The sequence below is a fragment of the Mandrillus leucophaeus genome, unplaced genomic scaffold (genome assembly GCF_000951045.1).
Source record: "Mandrillus leucophaeus isolate KB7577 unplaced genomic scaffold, Mleu.le_1.0 Scaffold329, whole genome shotgun sequence".
In the NCBI taxonomy this organism is placed as follows: domain Eukaryota; kingdom Metazoa; phylum Chordata; class Mammalia; order Primates; family Cercopithecidae; genus Mandrillus; species Mandrillus leucophaeus.
The window spans coordinates 2,080,599-2,101,705 of record NW_012103465.1 but is presented as its reverse complement, the minus strand read 5'-3'; the positions used below and the strand labels follow the sequence as shown (position 1 = coordinate 2,101,705).

At 38.5% G+C, this 21,107-nt stretch overlaps 1 protein-coding gene across 2 annotated transcripts in view; it reads left to right on the top strand.

The window, feature by feature from the left end:
- The window catches only part of GLIS3 (GLIS family zinc finger 3), a 489,017-nt gene that overhangs the window by 379,406 nt on the left and 88,504 nt on the right, over nucleotides 1-21,107 (top strand). For both annotated transcript variants that reach the window (XM_011988357.1, XM_011988358.1), the window contains one exon: nucleotides 1,764-1,874. In XM_011988357.1, coding sequence (XP_011843747.1) covers nucleotides 1,764-1,874 — 111 coding nt within the window. The remainder of the gene's footprint in view (nucleotides 1-1,763; nucleotides 1,875-21,107) is intronic.

The following is a 21,107-nucleotide window of genomic DNA, read 5'->3' as shown; positions in this document are numbered from 1 at the left end:
AAGAAGGCTATGCGAATTCAGAAAAGATTCCCAGGTTAAAGAAAATCTTTGCTTACTCAGTAGAAACTAACTGGCAAGTGACTTTAGCCAATAGTCTCACTATTTTGTAGAAACCATGAGGTATCGAGAACCTGGTTCATCTGTTGTTCACTTTTAGATCCCTAATCTGAAACACAGTGCCGAGCACATCCCAGAAGCATACTTTTGAGTGATTCAACCAACCAGACAAACAGTCAGTCAGTCAATGAACACAGCAGGTATCAAACATAGAATTCAAGTTTGGTATGTCAAATTAAATTATATATTCATGATTTAACCTTGTTCTTGGAATCAAAAATGACACACAAAAAAGGAGTGAACCATAAATATGGCTTCTAGCAGGTCAAATACTGTAATCCACTTATTTGTTGGCTCACAGAATGACACACATGCACATAAAAACGGAAGCAACAATAAAATCAGATTAGTCAGATGATGATGATGATGATGATGATTTTACTATAACAAGTTACTAGAGCAAGAATCCCAAGACAGGGTTTCAGGTCTGGTCCTTACATTTCACATCATGCAAGCACAGCTCTAATACCTTACTTGATGAGACTCTAAGCAGATCAGTTACTATTAATATATGTTATAAACACAGTTAATCCTGTGATTTTTAAATTATTCATTTCTTGAAAAAGCAGAAGATTTTGATTTATCTCACAACTGAAGAGTCATAGCCTCCAACCTTTGGTAAGTTTAAGGGTCATAACAGTAGGAATAAGTGCTGAAATGTGAATGGATGTGAGCTGCTGTTATTCATTCATTCCTATTATGTACCAAGCACAAGGGGTACAAAAATTAAAAAATGCCAGGCATGGTGGTGCACACCTTTAATCCCTGCTACTCAGGAGGCTGAGGCAGGGGAATCACTTGAACCCAGGAGGCAGAGGTTGCAGTGACCCGAGATTTCATCACTGTACTCCAGCCTGAGTGACAAGAACAAAACAACACACACACACACACACACACACACACACACACACACACACATATATATATATATATAAAAGCCTAGACTCAGCCTTAAGCATCATACCTCACATCTTCTAGGAGCATGGGGAAATTGAAATAGCCAAAATGTGTGTTCTGATTGCACTCAGCCAAGAGCTTATTCACTTAACTCAGGCTCAACACTAGGACACCTCTGCAACTAATATTATTAATGCTTCTCTGGATGATTTTTCATGTGTCTGTTTGAAACCTACTGTCTCTTACTCACTTTACACTAATTTTCTCTTCTTAATTCTCTCCCTTTCTCTTCTGAATCAGGTTTCTTCTGAAAAATACCCAGTTTTTTTCTGGACTTTACTACAGCTTCTTTACCTGAACCCTTAAAGAATATGTGTTTACTAGTTTCTGACAGTACCAAAGATTATTCTCAGGGAAACATAACTGTAAGTATGACTAGAGATGCTTACTAATAATTTCCACATTAAAAAGTGCCACAAGCGGTTTTGTGGTTAGAGTGCACACTAAAGCAATCTCTTAGAAATCATCAAGGATAGGGCATCTCTTTGTTTCTTGAAAGTTTACCCTTATCTTAACCATCATGTGAAGTTACTAGACTTTGTTATTAAAATACATGAGTATTAGCTAGCATTTCACATCAGTCAATTGGTAACAGTTCATGCTCTGAAGTCAATAGTCTTTGAGTGAAACATTCCCCAGTTACCTTTATGATTTAACCACAGCTGTTTCTTTCTTTCTTTCTCATTTAGAAACCTTATGCTTGTCAAATTCCAGGATGTACCAAACGCTACACAGACCCAAGTTCCCTAAGAAAGCATGTGAAGGCACATTCTTCCAAAGATCAACAAGCAAGGAAAAAGGTAATTTTAAAAGAGAATCTTCCAGTTGGGAAAAGCATGTTCAAATTATTCTTGTAGTACACGAAACTTCTGCAGGGCACTTGAAATTCTTATGCTTCTCATAGTGTAACCTGCTCTAGACCGTTTGAGGAGGTAAGTCTCCCATGAAGTAACAGCGAGGCTATGGTTTGCATAGCTGATATAGCTATGCAAATTTCTGGGGAAGGCTTGTATAATAGGAATCAGAGAAAAGTAAGGAAGGTCCATTAAACTGGAAAGCAACAAAAAGCTTTTGTGGAAGTTAAGTTCATATAGCTAAAGATAATTGAATTGGGGAAACCACCACCACAGAAATCTTTCTGGAAAGAAATGCTTTTTCATAAAATATCAATTAGCCAAAATCGTGAAGCTCTAATGAAGAAGATAAGTAAGTCTGTATGACAAGTAGAGAGCATTCTTTACGCTTAGAGAAAAAGCAGATTTCTGAATTTGTATGAAAATCTGAAAAAGGAATTGAACTTAAAATCACTTTGACATTAATGAGGGGTTAATGCATTTTCAAAGTTCATAAAAATCGTAATATCTCAGATTTGGAAGAAATGTTAGAGACCAACCAGCCAGTCCACCTGGCTTGCTCTCCTAACTCCATAAGATGTCTAGCAAGTGGTTGACTGCACTGTGCTTCAACCCCTCCAGAGACAGAGAGCTTACTACCTTTCAAGGCATTTCCTAGTAACTAAGTTTTTACATTTTTGGATCAATGAGTATCTTCTATTCATGGCAGAAAACATGTTGAGCTGACCTTGGCTTTTCGAGTGTTTCATTGGTATTGAGATGGGTTCTTGATTCATTTAAGGGCCCTTTATAACAAATTTAAGGGCAGTTTAAGACTCAACGTATTTCAAGTGATTGAACCCCATGGCAAGGGTTTTCAGGTCACCGTGGCTTCTACTGAGAAATTTTGCATTCTTTCATGGTTTATAGGGATTTAACACTTTTATGTTGGGAAATGCTCTGTAGTCTTCTTGTTACTTGAGATTTTTTTTTCTTCCTTGAGACGTGTTAGCACAGTGCCAGCCAAGGGTGCGTATATGGAAAGAATTTGACCTTTTCCCTGTGAGTTAGAAAAATGCTCAGTCAGGGGGATTTGATAGATAGTCTTAATTGCATACAAACCCACTCTTGTAAGTTAATTGTTAAAATCATTTTCCCCTAGAAATATAGTTAAATTTCTTTAATTGGAATCCCAGTAAATTGATATCTGTGATCATTAGACAGACACTGGATTTGCTCTTGTGTTTCAGAAAAGCAAAGGAACTGCTAAGTTAATTAATAATGTAAATAAAGTGAGAAAGCATGTGCTTAATCTTCTTAAAATAACACACCCTTTTTGCATGGTGTTAACTACTTTCAGCAGGACCACTGTCCATTGTTTTGTTATCATCTATATATACACCTTATAAATTTGAATTAGTAAAAAAAAAAAAAAAAAAAAAAAACACACCTTCTAGATGAGGGGGTTTTCTTCCCCCTGAATCTGATCATTTTCTGCCTCCAAGTTGTCCAAATGTGTAAGGTTTTATTGTAATAGTGAATCTATCATTAACATCGGAGAGTACCATTGTAGAGATTAACAATTGTCATGGACATGAAAGAGTATCGGTCCCCTATCTAGACAAATAAGCAACACTGTAATGTTCAAGTTAAGAAGGTAACCTAGGTTGACAGATTTGGAAATGTAACGGGATATTTGATATGTTTCAGCCTCTGTATAAAGAAAGAGTAGTTTCGATTGTGTGAGAGATTGTTGAAGCACTAAATGAAAAAAGAAAACCAGATCTTGAGACTACAAAATATTATTTTACTGACAATTTGCAGGCACCATTTAACAAGCAATCTAAATAAACAAGGGTGTACTTTCAAGGAGCAGTATTGTAATCTCATGTCAAATATTGCAGTGTTATCTTAATTTTGTCTTATGTAAAAGAAGGCCCTGTCTCTCAAATGGCTTAGCTTTTGATGTTCACTGTTTTCTGCAAGTGGGTGAATTGGATTTCATTGACTTGTTGACTTGCAATGCGCAGCCCTTAGTGATAAGTTTGCAGTGTTTACTTTCCGATTTTAGCCTGCCTTTTTATCCAAAGATTTTAAAAATTATTTATGAATCCATGATGGATTAATTTGTGGAAATTGAAATGATGAAAGTTGCTCCATCCAACAAAAAAAGGAAATGTCACTCCCAGGAGAAGCAGTTGCTAATAAACCTGAAACTAGTCAATCCATATTTCCAAACCTTGTGCTGATATACCAGTGTGTAATATTTACATGGTACAATGTTGTTACTAGACCTTGGAGAGATTCTAATTGCTCACTCACATCAGGACTTGGTATTTGAAATATTTCCTGGCAGCAATAAAAAAAAAAGAAACAATAAACCTTTTAAGGCAGAATTAAGATTATTTACGACTTTAATTAAAAATTGAAAACTGGCATCATTTCAAAAAAGCCTTTACAAAAATGTGAATTAATCAAAAATAACCATAAAAATTCCAAGGTGATAAAGGCACAGTGGAGTAATGGTCCTAGTCCTAGGGAATTGTTTTGTTGAAAAGAATAAAACCCTTTTCTGTCACACTCTGTTAGTCATGGACTTATTTAATATACCCTGCTTGCCTGCCTGCCTCTAATCCTCTTTGTAACCTCCCCCTAGACACTAAATGACATTATTTTGGTCTTAACGTTGCCAGTTTTATGAGTCCTACTGTGGAATCAGGGCCAGTGACAAGACACCCATAGCCATAGATAAATGCATGTGAGGAGAGGCAGGGATCTCATAAGTGATGCCCTGACCGTGGGCATATGGCCCTTTCCCACACCTGTCAGATCCTACTGAAAACCAGAAAAACCTGAAATCCCAACTAAACATTATTCAAGCTGTGAAGAGAAAGAAAAAGAAGAAGAAAAAAAAACTCTTCTGCAAAGGAATGGGGATAATTTGGTTCATTGCATGCAGAAGAGTAACTTTTCTCTTTGCATAATTCGTGCACACCCACACATCCCATCATCCGATGTACAGACTTCTTTCATGGAATGTGCTTTGCAGATCTCGAGTCCATTAAATCAAGGGTTACACAGAAAAATGGGTAGCAAAATACTCAAGTCACCAACTATGGTCTCCACAGAGAATAGAAGAAGTTAGCCTCTAGGGCAAAAGGCAGAATCTGTCCTTCAATTCCGTCTGATAATGAGTAAGTGAAATAAGAGAAAACTAAGGCAATAAGCCACTTGAAATTTTCCTCAAGGCTATGAGCTTTATCAGAATGTTTCATTTTCACCTTGGAAGTGCCATAAGCGGGAGGGTTTCCTTTAACTCTAGCCTGATATTGAAATGGACTTTTTAAAAGTGCATGCAAAGAATGCCTGACCAGAAGTTAGAGGTTACATGAATCTTTCATCCATTTCACACTTCCACAAAGATTCAAACTTTATTTGTGATTTGTTAAATGTTTGTTAAACATTGACCTATGATCTGCTGTGGTTGATGGCTTTGACTTTTGTGACCTCAAAACAGGCTGTTATAAACCAAGCATAGCATTTGAAATGGGTGCAAATACAACACACATTTATATTTCCTACGTAGAGAACAGCTCTGTATTGCTTTCTGGCAAAATTAGGGCAGTCTATTTACTGTAACTCTTCATAGAGAACTGGTAACTTTTGGGAATCAGTTCAGAGCCACCACCACCTCTCCCCGCTATATACTCAAAACCAGAAAATTTTCATTAAGTACCACATAAGCTCACCTTGCTTTGTACAGTTCTTTGGATCTTTAAGAGCTATGTGAAAATATATATTTTCCTTTAAATTGAAGCATATATTAAGTGGACTAATAAGGCTCACTTTTTCTGTCAGTTGCTTTCAGTCATGGTCTAGACAGCAGATGGTTTATGCACAAGTAGGATACATGACCAGGGGCCGCCCCAGATTTTGTAATCCCTTTTCATTTTTTTCCTTTCTTGTTTCTGCTCAGGAATAAATTAAAAATCAGTTATACTATTAATAGAATATTAGTAATAGGCACATATCACAGACATATCATCTCAAGATGAACTAGTCCACCTCTTCCTCTCACATTTTAGAAACTATATTGGAATGCAGGTGAGGGAGAGTGATGCTGTTATAGGGATGACATTCAAATAGCACTGATTTTTAAAAGTGAGTCACAAACTTCTATACTTTAATCATTGTTGATGATGCATTACTTACCTCACACCTCAAAATGATGGTGAGACATACCTGAATATCCTGATGCTCTCATTTGAAAGTAACTTACTTCAATAAAGGCTCTGGGAGATGCTTTTGTAAAACACGTGCTTTTGGTTAGAAATTTTTATGCTAATTAATAATTAAACTCAAATGAAAAAATAAGCCATCTTAAATTTAACGCTGTGCCAATAGCACTGATTTGAAGTTGAAACCAGTTGCTTGGAGGCTTCCCTTTTAAGTAGACCCAATATGATGCCAGCTATGCTTTCCAGAGCATTTTGATGCTACATGGTGATGGGAGCTATTTAACAAGAGGTAAGAATCCATAATTTGCAGGAATTGGGAGAGGTTGTGAATGAAAGTGACCACTTAGTAAGAATAAGCTTCTTTTCCTTTCTTGAGTGATCAGAGAAGCTGTCTTTGGCCTTTCAGTAAATATAGAAAAATATCAAAAGATGTCTACCACCATCTCTGGGGTAATGGTCCAGGATCTTATTTCGTGCTTAAAGCTTTTTCCCAAGGTGTGCTCTTTAGAATACATTCCACAGAATGTTATTAGATATTTCTTTTAAAAAGATTTTTTGGTCATATAAGTTTAGGACACACTAAGCTAAGTACTATTCAATGGTTTCTTTCTTGCAAGAGTTCTCAGAGCCTTGGATATATGAGTATTCCAGAAGGAAGATAGTGTTAGGCGTTGCTCAAAATTACTTGGCCAACTAAACCATCTTTGTTTTTCTGTAGGATCTCAACAAACTACTCTTCTACTAAATTATTTGCAAAGTACAATCTCAAAGAATTCCATTTATTCTACTCAACAGATATTTATTGAGTACTTATTGTGTGTCAGGCACTAGGTTAGATCCAGAGATACAAATGTGTATAAGACAGACATGTTCTGTGCCCTCATAGATTTACATTCTCTTGATGAAAGTCCAACAACAGTAAAAAAATAAACGGAAAATCAGCAACATAAATACAGACAGGGAAACAATAAGGGTACTGATATGGATATTAACAGAGGGTGGCCTATTGAGGTGAGATGGGCAGGAAAGGCCTCTCTGATGAGCTGAGCATATTTTTAGTGGGAACACATTCAAATGACGAATTTAGAAACGAGGCCAGTCCCTCAGTGGCTCACACCTGTAATCCCAGCACTTTGGGAGGTCGAGGTGGGTGGATCACTTGAGGCCAGGAGCTCAAGACCAGCCTGGCCAACATGATGAATCCCCTTTTCTAGTAAAAATACAAAAAAATTAGCCAGGCATGGTGACGTGCACCTGTAATCCCAGCTACTTGGAAGGCTGAGGCAGGATAAATCCTTGAACCTGGGAGGCAGAGGTTGCAGTGACCTGAACTGTAGTCATGCCACTACATTCCAGCCTTTGTGACAGAGTGAGAAAAAAAAGAGAGAGAGAGAGAGAGAGAGAGAGAGAGAGAGAGAGAGAGAGAGAAAGGGAGGAAGGGAGGAAAGGAAGAAATAAATGAAAAAAATACAGATTGGTTGCAAATTTTTAAAAAGCATTACGGGCTGGGCGTGGTGGCTCATGCCTGTAATCCCAGCCCTTTGGGAGACTGAGATGGGCGGATCACGAGGTCAGGAGATTGAGACCATCCTGGCTAATATGGTGAAACCCCGTCTCTACTAAAAATAAAAAAATTAGCCGGGCATGGTGGCAAGTGCCTGTAGTCCCAGCTACTCAGGAGTCTGAGGCAGGAGAATGGCATGAACCCGAGAGGCGGAGCTTGCAGTGAGCAGAGATTGTGCCAGTGCACTCCAGCCTGGGCTACAGAGCGAGACTCTGTCAAAAACAAAAACAAAAACAAAAAACACTGCTTTAGTCACAACGCTGTACCTTCCTGTTTGAGCTTTAAAAAAGAGAACCTGATACTACTAACACTACAGCAATAGATGTTAGGATCATCTTAATTTGTTTTAATTGCACCTTTCTGCAGCGTGTCCTTCTTAAATGAGATGGCACTCAATTGAAGGACTGCATGCTAGACAGTAAAAAGCATAGCTTAGTGCTCCCGTCTAAGAAAACGACTCAGATGGTCAGCATTTGTGATTCTCTGAGTACACTTTGTCCTCACTTAATGGCCTTGATAGGTTCTTGGAAACTGCAACTCTAAGCGACATGATGTATAACAAAACCAATTTTACCAAAGGCTAATTGATAAAACAAGAATTAAGTTCCTAGGGCATATTTCTGGTCAGAAAAACATCATCAAACTTCCAAATAAAGATCTCAAATACTTTTAACATTAAACATTGAAGTGAATGTGAGCTTATGTACATTTAAGAAAGATTATTAAAAGCAAATACCAAAATTAGTTTCCCAATTGTTTAAGTTCAAGGTTGAGGGTGGCTGGATCCTACCCCAACAGCTCAAAGCCTGGAGAGGATTCCATCTTATCACAGTGCGCGCACACGCACACACACGCACACGCATGGACCGTGTAGACACATCCTTTCACCTAATGGTAACATCTTTGGTACATGGGAGGAAACCAGAGTACCTGGAGAAAACCCATATAGACATGGGGAGAACACTTCACACAGACAGCGGCTCCAGTTAGGAATCAATTTTTTTTCTCATCAGCACTATAAAGACACCACGTTATTCCAGGACCTGCTGTACTCAGTACAGGCAAGGCCCCATGCCAGCTCTGAGGATTTAGAAACAAGACCTGGCCCTGCCCTCCTGAAGATTACATTCTACCAAGAGACACCAGTAGATGCCTGCTTTCAGTACACTGGGGGAAATGCTATGATAAAGTCACACAGAGAGAGCTTCTGGAACATGGTACTTGGGAGTTCCTTGGCAAACGATAGAAATTGTTAAGGAGTAGTCTTGTATTTACTGTCCGAAAGCAATAAGGAGATCAATATTCTTCTTTATTACATTACAATATTTTGTCAAATATAACAAAGTAGTTTTATTTCTATTCCCCCTGAAAATGGGTAATTGGGACCAAAAATAGGTTTTTGGGGCACAGTTCTGGCCAACTATGTAAGGAATGAGAACCCTCTGACAGGTGCTTTAATGAGCTATTCAGGCTGTACAGTGCCTAGCACAGCTATCTTATGGAAAGAGTTCCTAGATAATTGTTTTTCTGATTGACTGACTGACAGAAGCCTTCTAAGCTTCTTATTCCCTGTCTCTTATTAAATTTTATGCATTCTTGATGAAAATCATTTTGGAATAAAAGCTAATTTAGCTCAGGCTCTCTGCTACCTAAATATAGTGTCCTAAAATCTCATAACACAGCTCACTATTGCCCTTCTCAGGCACTCCCTCTCCATCCCCATCAAAGTATTCGTGTCCCTTGTGCAAGTACTGCTCCCTCTGGTAATTCTCTCTTGTCTTTCCTTTTCAGCTTCAGTTGAGCTGTGTCATTGATATCCATGGGCAGTATCTTCCCATTTGTTTGTATCCTGGCTCTCTGATCTGTGAAGATTTGTTTTCAGGGTGACTTCACACAAGGGCGTGGATAAGCCTAATACGAAAATTTTTCATGGTGCATACCAGGCAGATGGCCTTGTCTTAGAGTGGTGTTTGGATTGGACATCAGAAGGTGTGGACTTCTTTTAAGCAGTGCCATGAATTGCTTCAGGACTTAGCTTAAGTTACATTCCCCTGGTTTTTCCATTTTCCCTTCTTTGCAACTAGCTTAAAAGGCAACATGGGGCCCCAGAAGTGAAAGGGGAGCTAGTTCAGTAGAAAGCATTGTTATGCCACATACCTGCAAATCCATGGCAGTCTACTGTGACTGACAACAGACCAGTAGTATCCTTGGAAATATTTTCCTTCCTAAGAACTGAATATTCTTTCAGTGATTACTAGAGCCAGTCTTTCTGGGTCATATAGGTACTCAGACGATAGCACAACAGAAGATCCAGACACAGGAAAGCAAGCTGGAATCCAAACTAGAGGGAATTTAAATCAAATTTGAACCTGTGAAATCTAATTATATTCAGAGGTTTTTGACTTGGGGCTCATAGACCATGGGCAAAGGCCCATGGATGGCTGTGTTTCAGGAAGCTCACGAACTCCCAGAAATTATATGCAAAATGTATTTTTCTGAGGAGAGGCTCCATAGATTTTACTGACCTCAAGTGATCCACCTGCCTTGGCCTCCCAAAGTGATGGGATTACGGACATGAGCCACTGCACCTGGCCCACGGCTATTCTTTTAACTATAATAGAAAGGCATGGCTTTTAGGATGGTTGCTTGCCACACTGCCACTACATGAGGTCTAGGCTATAGCCCATCAGCACTATATGCATCCTTAAATGTCACCTCATCCATCCTGCAGCCTAGTATGGGAGTCACATTTAGGAAGTCCCAAAAGATATTCATAAAGCTTCTTCATGTCATCTTAAACTCTCTGACTTTTGTGACAGTCTTTTTGGGTATTCCTGTTATTTAGCAACTCTAATATGTTCAAATATCCTTGTGCTATAAAGAAAAAACACAACATGCTTCTGAAACACCTGCACATGGGCTTTACTTCTGTCTTCCAAATGTGCTGCTGCTTTTCCATGGTGACTTTGCTGATGTCTGTGAAATTCTCCCTTAATATCTCTAGTTTCCCACAATTTTTTCTTATTACCCAGGTTCCAGATTTTTTGGCATATGGATTACATTCGTCTCTATGCTCTATATTTCATTCATGGTGTAGAGTACAGTGTCAGCAAGGGTCACATGAGGCTTGCAGTGTCATTTATTGGCTATTGAGATAGGCATTGCGGTAAAAAGGTCGACAAAGGAACCAGTGCTAAAGGGCCTTATATGCCCTGCTAAGGTGTTAAACATATACAGTGGTCAGATCTGTGATTTAGAAAGATAATTATAGTGGTAATGTGGGAAATGAATTCGGTATTTACAGTGAAAGGAGACAAGGCAATTAGTTTAGTTGGCATATTTCCATTAATCAACAGTCTTTAGATACAGTGGCTCATCCACCTATGACTGTACCCAGCCATGGTGTCATCAGTTCTAGGTTTCTCAGTCTTTTTCAAAATGCTATCATGAGAGACTGCTAATTATCTTGGAATTCTAGGAGTGGCTTTCCGCTAATGGTATCTAAAAAGGAAAGGAGGATTCCCTCGTTGTTCCCAATAACCCCATCCTAACTCCAACTGACTTCCTTCCTTCTTTACTGCTTGGCAACCCATTATTCTTCCCAGAATCTTTCCAACCATAAAGTTGAAGCTTTCTGGTCATTAGATACATTTTTAGCCTCTATCTTTTTTACCTCATTGAAATTTGGGATATGCATCTCTTTCTCCATTTTTTGGCTTTATCTCTCTGTATTTTTTCAAAGCATACTTTTATAATCACATTTACAAGTGTTTTTAGTAGCAGTTTGTGAAGACTTAGAACCTTGAATTCCCTGACTAACTAGATGAGCTCTCTTGTTAACTTCTTTCCTATCCTTCCCCACCTTACCCCCAGCAATTATTTTTGCACAATTCCCCTTCACCACTCCCTCCTGTGGAAAAAGTACACATAAGCCAGGTAGTAGCAGTGTTGTGATATCATGCTCAGAGTCCATTCTTCTTTTTAAAATTACATAAGTGATGCCTATCTGTGTAAAAAAAAAAAATGAGGACATATACAAACTTTCATTGAAACCAAGACACCATTGATTGTGAGACTTGTCTTGATTTCAGAGATGTTAAAATGTATTTTCCAATCAATGAATCACAGTGGCTTAACTTTGGTGCCTATCTTTCTATATATTTTCTCCTATCATATGCAATCATATTATAGGTCCCTCTGTTTTGATTCTTCTAAGCGGTATATAGAGAATATATTGCCTTGACAGTAACTGTATTTTTAATGGCTGCATTTTAAAGATACACTGCATGTCACTTAACCAATTTTCTGTTTTCAGACAATTAGATTATTTTAAAGATTGTACTATCATGAACAATTCTATAGCACATATGTAGTATATAGATCTTAGTACACATCCTAAAGTGCTTCAAATAAATTCCTTACAACATATTGCCAAAATGACTTCCCCAAAATTTGTAACAGTTTATTTGAATTTCTGTTAGGACTATATAAAACCAACTTTTTTCTTACACTTTACCAATGTGACGTGAGAGAGAGAGAGAGTGTGTGTGTGTGTGTGTGTACACAGTATGATGGTTGAATAATAGATGAACTATTGATATACATTCTTAGATTGCTGGTAGATTTGATTTCTTCAAAATTTATTAACCATTTATATTTCAATGTTATATTATCTGTTGTCTTTTCTCATTTTATGGATAATTTTTATATTGATTTGAAGCAACTACATATAACAGATATTAACTAGTTAATTGTCATATATATTGCAAATATTTTAGTAGTTTGCCATTTGTGAAACTTGATTTGCTGTGTAAAGAATTTTTTAATCATAGAAAATCTACTATAGATATATTTTTATATATTTTTTGATTTTTCTCCGCCATCTAAAGGTTTCTGTTTTGATGTCACTTTTACAAAGGCCAACTCATTATTCCACTATTTCTTTAAACTCCAGCTTTCTCCCATTTTAGTGAAACTGCTCTTCTGATGGGGTAGTTCTTGTTTTTTGTAAAGAACAAGTAAGGCTTTGGAACTGTGCCTGACTGAGTGTGAATCTTAGCTCTGACTCTGGGAGAAATTACTTACCTTCTCTGAGCTTCAGGTTCAGGTTCCCATGCTAAAACAACCTACCTCCACAGGGTGATTGTGTGCTTCAAATAAGACCATGCATGTGGATGGACTTAGTGAAAAACCCAAACTGCAGAATATAGGAGTGCTCCGCACATAGCTTTTTTCTTTTCTCCTGGACACAACTTAGTTAAATGAGAAGGGTTTCTTGTGGGTAATCTGAATACAATTTTAACTGTCCTCATTTTGAGATACACATTGTAGGCAGCTGTTGAACTGTACACCTTGTCTTGAAGGAATAATGCACGACACCACTGTGCATAATCAAAACTTTAGTTCCAATTTGCGTTCAGATTCAGTAACAACGATACTGCAAAGTCCTGTAGGGTTGTGATGCAGGATCATTAAGTTTGGTGGTAAAAAAGATAAATTACTGTAATGAGAAGTTTTCCTCATTTCAAATCTCTAAGGACATCACGGAGCTTTGAAAAAGGAGACTCAAAAGGAAAAATATAGGTAGAGAGCTGGCAGGGCAAGAAGACAAGAAGCTCTGTTTCACAATAGTGCTTTGGGCTAGCCTAGCACACAGTCACCAGCTAGGCTATAGGAATTTAGATAATGTTTACCCATCATAGCCTTTGAATAGAAACTGTATTTTGAGATAATAGTGCAAAGGACATCCTTGACATTTCATTTCCTCATGTGTACATAAGCAAATACAGAAATCGGATTTCATTTCTGTGTACTCAAAATAGCAACCAAGGATCCAAAGATGATCCCCCACCTCTTCTTTAAAAAAAAAAAAAAATCCTCTTCTTTTATATTCAAAAATATGTCAAGAGTAAGTTCCTGAATTTCTGAGTCACAAAGACTCAGACACATAGGGAGCCCTAAATCATAGCATAAATGAACTGAGGAACCTGATGCTTCATAATATTTTACCCATCTCCCATCTCTACCCTCATGATGATTTCCCTTCCCCATAGAATGTTAAGCATGAAATTGATTAGAGACTTTTAACGTAGCAAAAACACTCACAAACTCAGTACCACTTTTATCTCTTCAACCATCAGCGAAAGCAAGAAAGGGTGATTTGATATTTAAAACAGTCAGTAATAACATAATGGATGCCATTAGCTATTTTTATTCTCTTTACTTACGAAATAATAGTTTAAAAGAAATGGGAAGGCCAACAATAATAATCACCAAATATCAGTTTGCTGGGTATTTTCATGTGTGTTTACTTTTTCAGTCTTCAAAACAATTCTACCAGGCTAGTATTACAGTTATTCTTGTGGCCTTCTGTTAGAGATGGTAGAGCCTCCATGCTTTGAAGTATCTTTTCCGAAATTCTTCAAGCCCCTTTCTTGGTAACTGGGCCAATAGTACCATCCAGTTGGGGTATCCTGATCCTATTTCATTTCATTTTAGAGATGAAAGACCTCAGGTTCAGAGAAGTTAAATGACTTACAAAGCACATTCAGTAAGCAGTAGAACTGTACTCAGGCTGCATTTTTCTAACTCAACATCCAGTGCTCTTTTGGCTTTACCATTCTGACTATGACTCTCTGATTTCCCAACATTGAAGATTTTATAACTTACCAACTAGTTCTTGGCATGAATTCTATTGTGGCCTCTGTTAGAGATGGTGATAGATTTTCCCCATGCTTTGGAGTACCTAATTCAAAATTGTGTAAGCTCTCCTCTTGGTGGCTAGGTCAGTAGTACCATCCAGGTAGGGCAACCTGATCCTACAGTGAGATCCACGTGATCACTGGCCCCCATTCCATCCTTCAGGGCACTTTCCCACCCTCTTCCCTATATGTAGGGTCAGCTAAGTACCCCAAGGAGCTCTAGAACTCACACCTATGGGGTCCTCCTGGGGTCTTGTAGGCAGACCCTAATTCCAAGGTGTCGGTTGGTGAACATTGGTCATTGAGGCATTTCTTTAGCTGAATTGGTTGAAAATTGGACCTCTACAGTGGTTCTGGCATACTGATTGGGAGTGACTCAAATTGATGATATGGATAAGAACCCCACAGTTTTTGTTTTTTGTTTTCAGTGCCATGTGTATCCTAGGGGTGGCCCTTTAGAGGGCAAGAATTGCAAAGAGTCTGAGATTTTACCGTAGGTTACACGCTAGCAAGTTAGCCTGCCACAGTTTCATGGATACTGGCAGAAGACATGAGACTCCTGGGTCAGAGTCTCAAAGGACAGTGTATTATTTATAGTAATAGTGGTAGCTAGAGTATCATCATTTTCTTATGCCAGTTTTTTAAGTCCTAGTTCCCATAAGGTACCATGAAGAGAGCCAGGCACTAGGTTGTATTATAAGAGGGAAATTCTGAGCTTAGGGAATTTGAATCTTTTATAATGGACATAAACATGCTTGCCTTTTTATCAGGAGGGAGGCACTGTCATGGTTTTTCAAAGCATCTTTGCAAAGATAGTTCAGAAAGATTGCCAGTGTCCCTCCCTGCTCACAAGACACATCATGGAGAATTACCTCTCAATGTGAAGTTCCTGTTGGTCCTTCTTAATTGCAAATGTGCAAGGACAGCCAAACAGTAATCCCAGCCTGCCCTCAAATGACCCTAAATATTCAGGATAGTCCTGAAATAAAAGTAGTTTCCAAAGGAAAAGACTGAAACCAGGAAGGAGGGAACATGGATATTTGAAAGACATGACTCTCTCTCTTGCCAGTCTACATTTAGCCCTAAACATTTTCATCCACATTCGTCTGAGATTCTACAGTCCTGCCCGTGAATGCCATCAGTTATCTCATGATTTGATAGATGTTCCTCACTGCCCCCACCTGAAATTATTCTTACCCACTAGCCTTCTACAAAGCATAAAATTGCCACCATTACAATCATTCTTTTTCAGTTATAGGATTATCTCCAGAAGATCCCTATTAGTTATTTTTTCATTGTATAGCAAAGGCAGTGCAACAGTCCCTTCGCTGCCATTAATATCTCAATGTGGGTTCAATTACCAATTTTCAAGGAGCAACTATGTCTATTTTCTATGGCTACTATACAGGAACGGTGGTTTCAATAGGGATATGGGGTTGAAAGAAGTCAGAAATAGAGTATACTTGGACCTGGGTGAGGTCATTTCAGTGGGGCCCCAGAGAATAAAGGAATAACTTGAAACCAGTAGATGACAAGGCAGTGAAAAACTCGGAAGTAGAAAGCATTGAAAAAAAAAAAAAAAGGAGAGAGTAGTGATTTAGAAGTCACTTCGCAGTTTATACTGGAGCTCATCCTGCTATTGGGCTTTAAGAATAGAAGTTAAAAAGGAGTTTTATTATATTCCATCTCCTCAGTTTTCCTTGGCTTTTTAAAGGAATGTAGGCAGTATATTCTAAAATGAATTTCAATGGAGTGCTTTTAGAGGAACAATTCAAATGGAGTTGTGTTTGCTCACTTGTCAATGTCACCCTTTCTTCTGGGTGCCTAACTCAGCCTCAGCTGAGTGCACTGTTCATGCAAACATCTTCAGCTCTGACAGCACGTGCTGTTCATGGTATTGCCCCTTTGGCCACAGTCCTATGACATGCTGGTACCAGGAACACTAGCAACTTGGATACAAAGCAATGATATTTACATTGTTATGGTTAAGTTAACTTTGTGGTAGTGAAAACCTCAGTTTTTCATTTCCTGGCTACTAATTCCAGTTTGGAATTGCAACACTGCATTTACTTGCATTTTTGCCTTTTAAATGTTCTGTGGTATTGCAACATTTGAGAAATTCCCAGGGACCCTTAATCTTCCTACAAACCCTGGTTTGTAAGCTAAGGACCAGCTCACTATCTCAGTTATCTCTTTGTGCCCTTGCTGAATAATTCTGATTTTGCATTGTACGTCTTTAGAGTCCCCGTGCTGTCTTTTAGTTCAAGTTTCCCTCTTGAATATACTAATAAAAGGACAAAGAAAAAGGATTTTAAAAAGATTTTAGCTGCTTTTTTCAACAGCAATTGAACTTAAAGCTACTTTTCCTATTGTTTTCCATGAAGTCTCATTTAAAATATTTTATTAATGCAAAGAGATGTGCATTCAGGGCTAAGGACCACTGAACAGTAGCCATGGCAACCAGGAAGCCATTCGGGAGGAGAAAAAAAAAATGCAGTAAAGAGTAAGTGTTTTAATCCTTAACTTTAATCCTTTTACTTCCTGTTCTCAAAATGAAATATAAATCAGGCACCATGCAGCGCTGCAATTTTTCTCTGAAAGGGATGTTGGCAAAAGAGGATTAGCAATGGACAGACGTGTTTAAGGAATTTAATCACACAATTTGTTGTAAAACTTTGGAGACCACGAGTGACCAGTTCCTTTGAGTGGCGTCAATGAGAACCAACAAAACATACTTTGAACCTGATTAGAGAGTTGGCGCAGGGGGACACCCCTGTTTGCTGTTATTGTTACATCATTTCAGGCTGTGGTAATGACATAAGAAATCAAGGAATTTGCTTGGTCCCCCAGTGGGGAGGTAGAAGACTTGGGGTGTCTCCTTGGTAGAATAGAGATATTCTTTTGATCTTCGTGATGCCAGGGAAAAATTAAGTCGCCCGTATTTCACATACTACCTTTCCTTGATGTTCGATTACTATAGGAGTTTCACAAAGGCTTGTGCTTTCTATTGTCAACAGACTCTTGGGTTTCTGCTAAAAAGCACAGGCTTTAGTTTCTGTGGACAGTAAAACAGCATTCTCAGAAGGACTGATTATTTCTTAACGTTTCTACTCTTTGTTTCTAAGATTTTCTTCTACATGGACTAGAAGACTTGTTCTACTTGTTAATTTCTGATTTTTAAAAAATCTGATTTTCTTTCTTTTAAGTCAGATAAAAAAAATATGGCCCCCACACTGACTTGTCTTCCCTAGTTCTTTGGAGGATGGTTGGGGAAGAAAGAGAGATATGCCTTTTAATGGCATTTTTCCTTCCTTCAGCATATATATGTGAGAGTATTTCTTTGATAAATTTATTTTTAGTGAACTAAAAGTTACCAGCATACATGGCTCTTTGCAGAGATCTGAGGTACCTACAACTTGTACTAGCTTCCTGCCATGTCAGAATGTGAAATTACTTCCAGTAATAGCATCTTTCCAGGGGGCTGCTGATAATTATGACAGACAGGTAACATCATGAAAGCTGGAGCATTTGCAAATGGAGTTAGACATAGCAGACCGCTGAGTTTGGAGTTTCTTGTAGACCTCGAGAGCAAAAGTTTACAAGCTAAAACCTGCAGACAACAGGGCATCTGGACAAGAAAAATACTATCCTGTCCTCTAGCTTAGAGGACAACGTGCAAGGCTGATAATACCTGCTCCTGATTCCTCGTCTTGACCCGGTCTTGTTTCTCCCCATTCTGTCAGAACCAGCAAGACTAATACGATCCTGGACAGTGCTTCGGAGATCTGTATACCGTGAGCAGCCACTAGCGGTCCTCTTTACCCTTACCACACTTTTCTTAGATTTTTGACTTTCTAGTCTGAATTTCTGGTATGGAATTTTGTTTTTTTTGAGAGGGGATTGGGATAATTGGAGGGGGTGGATGATAAGAAGAAAGACAGAATGGTGTCAGTACCTAAAGGAGGAATGGTAGATGATGAACATGAAGATGACTTTGGCAGAGTCTACACAGGCTACAGGAAGGTTGTAGGAGAGTCTAGTCCCTGTCTTGGGCTTCACCCTGAGGCACTTCTCCAAGCCAGGCCTCCTTTCTGATGACCAAGGAGAGGAGCTTTATTTCACCAAAGCATCAAAAGGTCATGTGATTCATGCATTGCTCTAAGACACACAGTCCCCAGACAAGAAGAGGGAAATTACTGACAGTAATTCTGTGCATTGACGAAAATAACACCACAGGCAAGCTCTTACTTTGGTGGCATTACATCAGGGGAAAAAGGCTTTGGGGCAGTGTTAAAGACTGGATGTGGAGCAGGGCCAGTGTGATCAGGTTTACTAGCTGATCACTTACTCAATCCCTGGTCAGGAGATGAAGGTTCTCATCTTGGCTGTGTAGTCTGTCAAACAGGGGGCTGGGATGTATAATTTGGGACCCAATCAGCTTGAAATATCTGTTTTCTACTTATCAAATTTACACTAGACATTGAATCTTTAGAAGAAAGGTGGAAAATTGGATTTGTTCCCAGCCCTTCCAGATGAATGAGAGATATGAAGTATAATGTAGTGAATTAGCATTTCCTGTTGGAAGGATTGCTCATTTGCATATTCCAAGAGGCAACGTATAAATGTGGATAGTGTTATCTAGTGAAATTTGGCATGAATGTGGGCTGAATATTATAAAGAAATAAACTTTGGCTGGGCGCAGAGGCTCATGACTATAATCCCAGCACTTTGGGAGGCTGAGGCCAGAAGATCACTTGAGCCCAGGAGTTCGAGACCAGCCTGAGCAGCATAGTGAGACCTTGTCTCTCCGTTAAAAAAAAAAAAAAAAAAAAAAAACTTAGCCAGATTTGGTGGTGTACAGTTGTAGCCCCAGCTACTCAGGAGGCTGAGGCAGGAGGATAGCTTGAGCCCGGGAATTCAAGGATACAGTGAGTTATGATCACACCATTGCATTCCAGCCTGGGTGACAAAGCAAACACACTATCTCTAAAAAAAGAGAAAGAAGGAAAGAAAGAAAGAAAGAGAGAAAGTGAGAGAGAGAGAGAAAGAGAGAAAAAGAAAGAAAGAAAGAAAAAAGAAGGAAAGAAAGAAAGAAACTGCCCAAGTGTCTTTTTAAAAAACTTCTGTTCAATTTCACCTGGCTGTTTGCCATTTAATTAGGCATATTTAAACTGCCCCATTCTTTTCTTCCCCTGATGTTGCATGTGATGATTTCATTTGTCTTTGGGGCCTACCCCAAAGGTTAAGCATGGATTAATAAATACTCAGCAGCCATTGACTCATTTGTCATTCATTCATTTACTTGTTCACACATTGCCTAAACATTTATAGAGCACTTTTCATGTAAAAAGAAGGACTATTTTAGGTGGCATGATCAAACACTCAAGAGTTGTTTATAAAGCCTTTTTTTGTCTTTTACGATGTGCACACATATTGATATAATTTCTAAATAGCTATTATAAATTGTACAAAACCATGAGTGCCAACAGCAAGAAGAGGAGAAATTGTTCTTAGAATATAAAAAAGAATAAAATTATTTTGGAATGGAAAGGCCTGGGAAAACTTCAAGGGACAAGTGACATTGAATTGGAGAATGTGCAGAATTTATTGTAGATATGTAGAGTCCAGAGAAAAGGGGACTCTAGATGAGGGAGGTTTGTGGCCAGAAGTACAGCATTAGACATCAATGGGAATAAACAAAGATTACAGGAATGTCCTGACTCTGCATGACCTCAATCATGGGACACGAAGCCACACGAAGCTAGGTGAGAGCCAGTGTGTTAAAGCCCATGAATTTGGGCTATAGGTAATGTTTAGGGGAGAGTCACTAAAGGGCTTTGAACGAGGAGAAAAGCTAAACTGACTGTTGAGTATAGAATGGATGGGAGAGCAAAAAGCAAGTGCTCTCCACTGAAACGACAGCCTTCAACTTTTAGAAGTAGGTATTTTTAAAATTGTCCAAACACTCAAGCACATGAAAATCAGCCTTAAATCTTCTTCACTCAATCTGTTTTAATGAAATGAAAGGCAAAAGAAAATGAGATCCACTGACTTTTACATTGAGTCCCTCCCCACACTTCCTAAGCTGTAACATAGGCAGGGGCTGTAGTCAGAAATCAATTCAAGGGAAGACAATACGGAGCTGGTAAGATGGACGGGGGAAGTAATTACTAGATAGCTGGCTGCTTTAATTAAACCTTGAGAATACTTGAATAGAAAGAAAAATGCTACACTTGAATGGATGGGATGGAATGTGTGTGGTGACATTAGTGCAATGAACCAGTGTCAGAGGAATTTATGAAGCTGTGATAAAAGTAAACCCTTCATTTTGCTTTGAGTCTTCACAACCCGATAACCAGGCCCCAAAGGGTGAAGGGGGATGTTTTTTATGGCAAAGTGAAATTCCATATTAACATTTCTCTGTTTTTATAAAAAAAGAAGAATACATTCTTCAGTTTAGTCTTCTGCTTTTAAGATGTACTTCTGAATGAAGCTTGAATTCACCTTTGACTGTGTCATTTGTGTATCATTTTCCAGTTAGAAAAAAATGTAAGATTCTCAGTGTCAGTTTTAGAAAAATATTGACTTAGGAAGGAAATTATGTTTTTACAAATGTAACAATACAAAAATTACAAGTTGCATGCCTTTCTGATTTCAACATCCTTTTGAACCTCAGCTCCCCAGCTCTGTCCAGCAT